This window comes from Motacilla alba, chromosome 4A (assembly GCF_015832195.1).
Source record: "Motacilla alba alba isolate MOTALB_02 chromosome 4A, Motacilla_alba_V1.0_pri, whole genome shotgun sequence".
NCBI lineage: Eukaryota > Metazoa > Chordata > Aves > Passeriformes > Motacillidae > Motacilla > Motacilla alba.
In genome coordinates this window covers 6,780,162-6,789,591 of record NC_052045.1, presented here as the reverse complement: position 1 = coordinate 6,789,591, position 9,430 = coordinate 6,780,162, and the positions used below count along the sequence as shown (strand labels likewise).

Genomic DNA, 9,430 nt, shown 5'->3' with positions numbered 1-9,430 from the left:
TACGCAGGCTGTGGATCTGGCTTTCACCTTTGGACTCTGGGCAGTACTAGCTGTGCTTGCATAAAAACTTTGAAGGAAGAGGAAACCTTGCTGAACTGTGCACAGCAAAGGGTTAACACGTCTGAGGGAGAAGGGGAGAAAATCAGAATGGCTGGACTCTGCCCCTTTGCTAATGGCTGCTTTTTCTGAAGTATGTGGAAGACAGATGAAAAACCTCAGAGTTGCCCTGAATTATCTTCCTGAGCATACAGCTCTCTCTTTTTGTAGTTAAATATGACAGTTACAGTGCAGTATTTATGCACAGTCAATAAATCAGCAGAAAACGTGCTGCAGTCAGGGTATGTATCCATAGTCTGTTCTTTATATTTTAGCTGAAAATGGAATTCCTGAATTTGCTGAAGCCTGTGAAAAGAAATTCAGGTGCACATCTCCACCAGAGACTTACACAGAGTCTGATGGCTCACAGTAGCCAGGGTTTGCTCCTCAGCTTCCATTAATGTCCACCCATCTGCAAACCCACATTCCTGAAAAGCAGCAAAAAGGCAAATTTTGGATCAGGCTCCCCATGATTCTGGAGTGGAATCACTCCAGAAAGGAGACGGAGCAAGTGAAAGGGGCAGAAATCTTTAAGGATGAGTTACAATTTTGTGGAAGTTTGCAGTGTAGTTACAGAAAAGAAACAAGAAAAAAGGTCCTGCTGAGCAATATCCTGGAAAATACTGGTTTGGGGGTTTTGTTTGTGTTTGCTGGTTTGGGTTTTTTTCCTGTTTTGTTTTTCCAGAAGGGGCTGTGTGACACACTGGCAGAAGCAGCCTGGCCTTTTCTAGTGCCTGGCTTAAGAGCAGCTAGCTGCTGACAGGGGAGAATATTTTGCCCTGATACAACACACAATATCACAGGACTTGAATTTGCTCAGCTTCTGCCATCTTGAATATAACTGTGAAGGAGCTGTTATTTAGAACAATTTCTTACCTTCCTCACCCGGGTCCAGCTGCACACAAATTCTTTAAGTTAACAGAGGATTTCACCTTCCTGAAAGGGACAGCACAGATCTGTGGTTGCCTAAGAGCTAAACCCTTCTAAATTCTCACTATGGTACTGAAAAATGTACCTTCTGTGGTGCCAATAAGTCCCTTAGATCTGGTGACGGCCTCTTTTTTTTGTGTGATAGGGATCATACCTCCCAGCTCATGGCATGGATTAATCCGTATTTTTGTAGTGATTTAGCAGTGACCATTTCTGTTCTGGCTGGAAGTGTTTTAAATTAAGCAAAAAGTCATCAGGGCAGCTGTATTACATGACCAAGATAGGGAGCCACAGCAGCAGAGGGAGGTTTGAAGGGTTTAGCTGTTGATCCAGATTTTAAGTAGATAATTTCTGACTAATGTATCCAGTGTGCCCCAAATTCAGGTGGCTAATCACTGAGCACCTTCAGTGTCTAAAGCAGCATGGCTTCTGTCTCACAGGTGTATTACTTGTTCAGGGCACAAGGCAGCTAAGTGAGAAAAAAGTAAGATGAAGCAATATAAAAGTGTTAAGAAATGAACTGTTAGTGCTAAAATCCTGTTAGAGGCAGAAGTTTAGATGTTAAGCTGTGTTAGAACAAGAAACAGCAAAATAATACTTTATCAGCACAACAGGGAAAAATACCACTGATCTGTTTGGTTCAAATATTGACTAGAAGTAGCAATCCAGAATCCTGTTCCTTTTTACTCTGGGATAGAATATTTACACTGAAATTATTTCAAAATATTTAATTATAGGAGAGCTTAACCTGCTGTACCTGTTGTGATTTGTTTCCCCATAAAGACAATTTCTTTAACTATTGCAGCTGAAGAAATGTAGTAGATGAGTGTATTTTCAATTAAAAGCCAAGAAAAGTTTAAACTTTATGGAGATGATGAATGTCCGCCACCACAGCTGCTAGAAAGTCAGCACTGCAAAAACAAACTGTAGGGAGGAGGAGTAAAAGCCACTCTAGCTGTATTCATGCATGATAGCAACCATGGTGTCTGTAATTTCAGGAATAAAAAGTGTCTCATTACACTAAATAAATATCTTGCATTGTGTCTAGAAGATTGTTAGACTTTAGCTCTTGTGGTGTCCAGCTGGAGCAGGATCCAAAAAACAAGATCCTCAAGAGAAAAAGAGAGAGAGTGTGTGAACATTGCCTGCTGCTGCCCTTGGAAAGGTCAGCCTGTGAATTGGGAAACAAGAGTTTCATCTTGACCTTTAAATACTATGTTTGAATAGGAAAGAAGTAGCTGTTAGGTATCTGGTGGTCTGGAATTAAAAAAAAAAATGGTGAGGATATGAACTTGTAATTGTTTAGCATTTCATACAGCCAGTCAGGGAGGCTGCGGACACAGGGCATTGGGTTGCCAGCTGGAATTGGCTGAGGTCAGCTGGAGGCAGAAGGAGTCTCTGACCTCATCTGGTTGACATGAGAGTAATGCATAGGTGGCCTCATCGAGTTCCCAGTGCCAGGACCTGGCGGTGTTAGGTGGCATCTTCTACCAATCCTTCAGTTTCCATTCAGGCCTTTGCAAATCCATTCCCGTCCAGGAGTTATCTTTCCAGGCTAACATGCAGCAGTGCAAAAATACAGTATCTGCATTTTTATCTTATCTATAGAGATTCAAATCCCATTTGTTTCAGTCTGGCTCCATTCATGTGCACTAATGACTTGCATAAAAATATTTATCTGTTTATCCCTCCTGGCCTTTCTGCTATGATTGTTAAAATTCAGAAACCTTAATTGCAGATACACTACTTATGGAGGGCCTGGATAATGGAATGGAATCTCCAAGTTTGACAGGATTCTTTTTCAACTATTTAACCTACCTACTTTTGGTTCAATAGAATTAATTTATGAGATAATGTTATTTGAAAAATATCTGCAGAGGTTTTTTTTAAAAGACAAGCATCTTTCTAAAGCCAATATAAACATGTAGCAGGTCCTGTGTGCAGGTGTTAGGCTTTTTCTGGTGACAAAAGGGATGAGTACATGCCTGAATCAAATTAGCTTACATCACTTGATTATTCTAATCAAAATGGGCAATGGTATTTTACCAACATTTGTATTTTGCAATGCTTTGTAATGGGGCATTAGAATTCACCTGTGATGTTGTGCAACAACAGTATTGTCCAAGTGCTTCACAAAAATAGAGCGAGAACTGAAACTGATTCTGTCTGCTGTTGAAATGAATGGCAAAAAAATATGTGGAAAAAGCCTTTGAATTTAAAAGCACTGGAAAATATTATCAGTTTCTTTATTATTTTAAAGTAAGATACACGCTGGCAGTGCTTCTTTTGTGTGTTTTGGATTTGCTCCTAGAAGAAAACAAGCATTCATGAGTGGACATAGTGCTAAATGCTTCCTCAGCCTCCTTCCCCTTATCTGGTTGCTGTTGGTGGTGGCTGCCAGGTCCATTGGAGCAGGACACCTTGAAGAGAAGGCTCAGGGAGGACCTTATTTCTCTCCAAAATTACCTGAAAGGAGGTTGTAGCCAGGTGCAAGTTGGGCTCTTCTCCCAGGCAACCAGCGGCAGGACAAGGGGACAGAGCCTTAAGTTGTATGGGGAGGTTTAGGTTGGACATTAGAGAGATTTTCTTCACAGAAAGGGTGATTAGGCATTGGAACAGGCAGCCCGGGGAGGTGGTGGAGTCACCGTTCCTGGAGGTGTTTAAGGGAAAACTGAACGTGGCACTCGTGCCATGGGTCTGGCTGACAAAGTGGTGTTGGGCCATCGGCTGCACTCGATGATCTCAGAGACTTTCCAGGCCAATTGAGTCTGTGATCCCTCCTTTCAGATAATACTTTTTTTCATTTTTCTGAGTGGTGGGAAATATTGCAGGGTTTATGTATTTACAGTTTTGCCACGATTAGTTTGTTGCCATCCTGCCTTGACCCAGGCTCACTGAGGCGCTCCGTCAGTGTGCGATGCCCTGATCCAGGCACTGTCTGTGGGAGGTGGCTGTTACCTGACCCGGGAAAGGATCGCATGTGGGGACCTGGGGATTTAGTGCTTAAGTGAAACCTCTGGAGACCAGGAACGGGGGCGACTATGTGAGCACTGAGAGGCTTCGCTCGGCTCCCCGGGACCAGCACACAGCTCCTGCATACACCCCAGCCATCGAGGGCTGCGCGGGCCGAGGTGAGGCGGCGGCGGCGGGGAGGTGCGAGGCGGCGGCCCGGTGACTCAGCCGCGGCTACCGGAAGGTACCGAGAGCACACGGTTGGATCGCGACCGCGGTTGGATCGCGACCGTGACCGGCCCGTGAGGGGCCGGGCGGGGCGGCCCCTGGAGCGCGAGGCGGGGGACCCCGCAGAGGGGCGGGGCGGGCGCTGTGTGTGTGTGTGACAGGTGCGGCGCGCGCGCGCCCGCCGTCACCCCGCTCCCCCCCCCCCTCCGCGCCGCGCGCGCCGCCATGAATATGCAAATGTCGGTATAATTGCCAGCCAATGGCGTGCGCGCTGGTCACATGGTGCTGGTGGAGGCTCAGGGAAGAGAAGTTGAGTCCGGGCGAGCTCGGGCAGCGCCGCCAGAGCCGAGCGAGCCGCGGGCGAGCGCCGCGCCTCCTCCGCAGGGAGCCCGCCGGCCGGGGCTCTGCCTGGACCATGCCGATCCTCCTCTTCCTCATAGACACGTCCGCCTCCATGAACCAGCGGGCGTACCTGGGCACCAGCTACCTGGACATCGCCAAGGGCGCCGTGGAGATCTTCATGAAGGTGAGTGCGCGGCGCCGGGGGAGCCGCCGCCCCCCTCGCCCCCTTCGCCCCCGCTCACGCCTCTTCTCTCCGCTCTCTCCGCAGCTGCGGGCCCGGGACCCCGCCAGCCGCGGCGACAGGTACATGCTGGTTACGTTCGACGAGCCGCCCTACTGCATTAAGGTAATGACCCCCCCGGCCGCCTCGGCCCCGCGGCGGGGCCGCCCTTGGCGCGGCGCGGCCCCGTCCGGCCCGGCGGCGGCAGCAGCAGCCTGTGAAGATGGCGGACATTTTGCTTTTGTATGGAGGAGAGAGGCTGAGGGCGCTGCTGAGATGGAGGAGGGGGGGGGAGGAGACGGGCGGGCCGTGATTCACCGCCCCGGCGCAACGAGGGGCGGCCGCGCTCCGCCCCCCGCGGGGCGGTGGCTCCGGCGGGGCCATCACCGCGCTCGGGCCCCGCGCAGCCCCGAGCCCCCCGGGACACGCGGGCAGGGTGGGGCGGGCAGGGCCCGAGCCCGGCGGGCGGGCCAGGGCCGGTTTCCCCTCACGGCCGCGGGGCAGGGGCAGCGCGGAGGCCCGGCCCTGGCGCGGCTGTGGGTGTGGGACGGCACCCGCGGCTGTTTCCCCCTCTGCGATTGAAGAAGCCTCAGTGTTGGGGTTGTGTGGCCCCCCCCGTCCTGCTCCTCCCGCCCCGTTCATCCTGCTGAGCACGGTAGCCTGCACCAGTTCCCTGGAAGGTGCTCGCAGCTGCCACTCCGTGCGGGGTTGTGGTGAGCTGGATGTGGAGCCATCGAATCATCAAGGTTGGAAGACACCTTTAGATCACCAAGTCCATCCATCAACCCAGTACTGATACTGTAATTCCTAAACCACTAAATCACTTCATCCAGTGCCAGCCTCTTAAACACTGCAAGGGACTGGGCCTCTTAAACACTGCCAGGGACAGGGACTCTGCCACCTCCCTAAACAGCCTGACCTCCTGAATCCTGAAAATTTTCTTTCTAATATTTGATCTGAATTTCTTCTGTCCCAGTTTAAGGCCATTTTCTCTGGTCCTCACTGCAGGCACAGCTGAAGAGACCGGCCCCTCTCTCACTGCAGCCTCCTGTAAAGGAGTTGTAGAGAATGATGAGGTTTGCCCTAAGCCTCCTTGAGAGTAAACAAGTCTGGCTGGCTGGCTCCTCTTGTCCCTGTTTCTCATTCCTTGAGTTTGAGGCAAGTACAGCCATGCTGTTCTCATCACATCGACTGCACCACGAGGTTTAGGCAGAAGTAAAAAAAAAATCATGGTGCTGCATCCCTTATGCTGTAGGCTGCACCTTGCTGATGGAAACGTCCTAACTGAAAACACTTTGATGAAGTGTGTCACAGAAAGCATTGCTGTGGGAGTTTTAGAATCCTTCTGAATAGTCCTGGATTAGCGCTGTATTTGCTCACAGTAATGCACTACTTATGATAACTGTTGACCCATGCTATGAACGCCAAAGAAGTTCATGTACAAATACACTGTTGGTCATCCTAGTGAAGAAGGGAGAATATTCTCTAGATCTCCCAGCTAGAACTTCTTGAGATGTTTAAAAAGTAAGTGGGCTCACTGGTGCTGTGAGCTTATTCACTTATTCACATCTTTGATAATGAGGAAATGTTATTATCATGAGCTTTGAATCTTGGCTCCTTTCATCAGTAATAAATTTACACAGCTTTCTGAAGTGACAAGTCACAGAGTGAGTAAGTATTTATTGTTTGGTATTGCACCTTTCATTTTCTCAGAAGAAGGTGTAGAAGTCATTTCTGTGGATTGAAACCATCATTGACTTACAGAAAGAAACTGTCAAAAACCCTACATCTGCCTAGGAGAGGTGTTTTTTAGACACAACACAGGCACCATTTGCCCCATCTGTGTTTGTGGCTGGATGCAAACCCTAAGTCTTTGTTACACCAGTGTTAACTGGATTTCTTGTGTCCTAGATCTCTTCTAGTTTTGTGTCAAATATTTCACATCTGTATCTTATGTTTGAGAAATGAACTTGCTCTCTGCAGTGACAGCAAGCATACTGGTGATTGAATAAAAAAAGGACTTTGCTGCTGGGGGTCTGTGTGGTAATGCTACAGGTTATTACCACGTCTATACTCAGATTTGCTGAGGAAGATCCTTGTGTTTAATAAGCATCTGTGTACATTCTGATGTGCTAATGAGCATCTGACTGTTGACAGTTTTAGTAAATAGTAATTGAAATAAATGGGGCTGTGATACCCATCATAGCATTCAGTCATATTTAATATACATTAAGTAGCCAAGGGAAAGGAGAAGTATTGTGGTTCTTATAACTTGCTAATTTTTCTTCTTCGAAATTTATCTTCCCACCTTTAGCACACTTATTTCTAAATTGGACCTTAAACAATCTTAAAATATTTTTTCAAAAATTAGTAACTTTTCTAGGAACAGGCTGCAGATTCAATAAATATCTGATTATAGTAATTACGCTCACAAGTGCAGCTCAACTATTGCGTAAAGACTTCACGGAATAATGAGTGTTACTGGGCTGTCATCATGTCTGTTCCCTGAGCAGAGAAAGCCTCACAGCAGTGATGACTCCCTGTTTGGAGACTTGTTCTCAAGACTTGCTCTGGTATTTCTGCTGTTCCCTCCATTGTGTTTTTAACAACCACAATGGTGCCAGGAAAACTTCCTGGTCCAGGCCAGATTCTCTATGTCTTACAGAACATGCTTGTAAAAGATATAAAATCTGGTTTCTGTGCTAATGCTGCTGCAGTTAAATACTTTATTTCTCTTGATTTAGAGAAGGTGAAAACAAACCTGGCCAGTGAATGCATTTTGTAGGCTTGCTTTCCAAGTTTTGCAGTGGTGGCTGCTTTATCCTCTTGTTTTCTTGATGATTTATACTAATTAAATTACACCATCTCTCAGATAGTTTACCAGTGAAGCACTTGAAGGAAATAATATGGTGCTGGAGTTGAGACCACCTGGAAGGCAGAGGAATTACAGGAACTTCAGCTTTGGAGCAGGGGTAGCTGAGATATGTGCCTTGAGTTGGTTTGTTTCAGAATGTGTTGTCTGTAGCATTAAAGTATTTAAAACCAACAGCACCAGTTTACTTTTGATGGATAAGAATATATTAAAAAGTATTATGCATATGTATTGTGTTGTGCTAATGGAAGAATCATGCTATTGCACAAATGATTTGCCAAAATCTCTGAAAGTAACGTGGTGTTTTTGAAACTGTCTTTAGTATAGATGGTTTGAAATTATTTACGGGACCTGTTGATTCTGTTTAGCTGCTTATAGCTCTCTCTGCCATTTTTTTAAACATGGAATTATTTAGTCTCTCAGTTTGCAGTGGGGCTCTGCAAAGAACTGTGATGACAAGTGTCTGTAGAGGAGTGAGGGTGCTGTCCTGGGAAGATGGGGATGGCAGGAATCTCAGCCCCACGCTGGCAGCAGATGCCTCTGGAACCTCGTCAGCTGTTTGGCTCCTATTTGTTATATAATGTATAGGTGGGGATTTGTGACAGCAATTATGGTGCCACCATTTATAGCTCTTACTTTGTTTCCAAAATACAGAAAGAGACAAATATTTAATATTTTAAAAGTATGTTATGGAATGTATTAACCCTCTAATTGTCAAGTGACGTGATCCTCTATAGGTCAGTGGAAAAATACCTGTACATTCCGTTGGATGTTGGGTCAAACTCTCATTTCATGAACTTGGAGGTAAAATTAGTATGTTACTTCATGAAGTAAGAATGTTTAGCCTAATGTTTTTAGTGTATTTTTTAGATTGAAATTGTGATAGGGTGCTATTGAGTCTGTCTTAGTGAGTGCCCTGTTAACATGGAAGTGAGCCAGTCTGTTCTGGTATTTGGGTATCTGATTTTGGGTATTTGGCATGCATGGGAAGGTAATAAGATGTACAGTAAATACCTTTGTAAAAGGTGTCTATTATTATTTAAACACTAGTGCTTAAATTTAGTTATGGAAGGAGTTTATTTGCAGTGTGTATCCAGTTGGGCAAGAAAAATGGGTCCAAGAACAGCCTTGCTGCCTGGCAGGGTATTTGATGTTCCTGGCCTTGTGGCTAGAAGTGCATTGTCCTGTTCAGGGAATACAGTTCCCATGTCCTTGTTTTGAGGACTTTCTGTCCATGGACTGCTAGAGCCCGGATCTTGCTCCATCCCAGCCGTGTTATGGCCTGGTGCTGCAGCACCTCCAAGCCTTGTGTGCCAGCCCCACCCTTCTCATCCCTTCCTGCACTACGTGGCTGATCCGGAATGCCTGGGCAGGAGGCTGGCAGCGTGCCAGGCTGTTACTGACAGCTCTGCACAGCACTTCCCCAGCTCCCATGGCTTGTGGGGCAGGGGCCTGTCCTGAGCTCTTGGTATGGCCCTCATGGTCTTCTGTGGCTTTTTTCGTATATTTACCCAGTTGATTTTCTTTTTTTGAAATCACATAAATTTCATCATCCTCTGTCAAATATGGATGTTTCTCTGTACATAAGCACATGCTGTGGTGTAAGTGGGCAGAATCTTAAACCATTTTTTTTTCTGTGAAATAATGGTGCTACAGTAGAAGTATGGAGAAAAGAGAACAGTCTTCTCACCTAGCCTTTTCCCTGCAAGCTTTTATTTTCCAGTGATGGTGTTTCAGCAAGATCTATCTAGATTTGTCTGAAAATGGAGCTCGTGCCAAAATCTTAGCCT

General features: G+C 46.5%; 1 protein-coding gene across 6 annotated transcripts in view; it reads left to right on the top strand.

Annotated features, from left to right (window-relative positions):
• The first annotated feature begins 3,665 nt into the window (after positions 1-3,665).
• The window catches only part of LOC119712883 (integrator complex subunit 6-like), a 40,591-nt gene continuing 34,826 nt past the window's right edge, over positions 3,666-9,430 (top strand). For 4 of the 6 annotated variants that reach the window (XR_005259897.1, XR_005259896.1, XM_038164679.1 and 1 more), the window contains exons 1-2: positions 3,674-4,732; positions 4,817-4,894. Coding sequence is in view for 4 of the 6 variants with exons in the window: in XM_038164679.1 (XP_038020607.1) it covers positions 4,466-4,732; positions 4,817-4,894 (345 nt within the window). In the remaining 2 variants the exon portion in view is untranslated. Of the gene's footprint in view, positions 4,733-4,816; positions 4,895-9,430 lie in introns of all 6 variants that reach the window. The other 2 variants (XM_038164682.1, XM_038164681.1) reach the window with 2 other exon arrangements.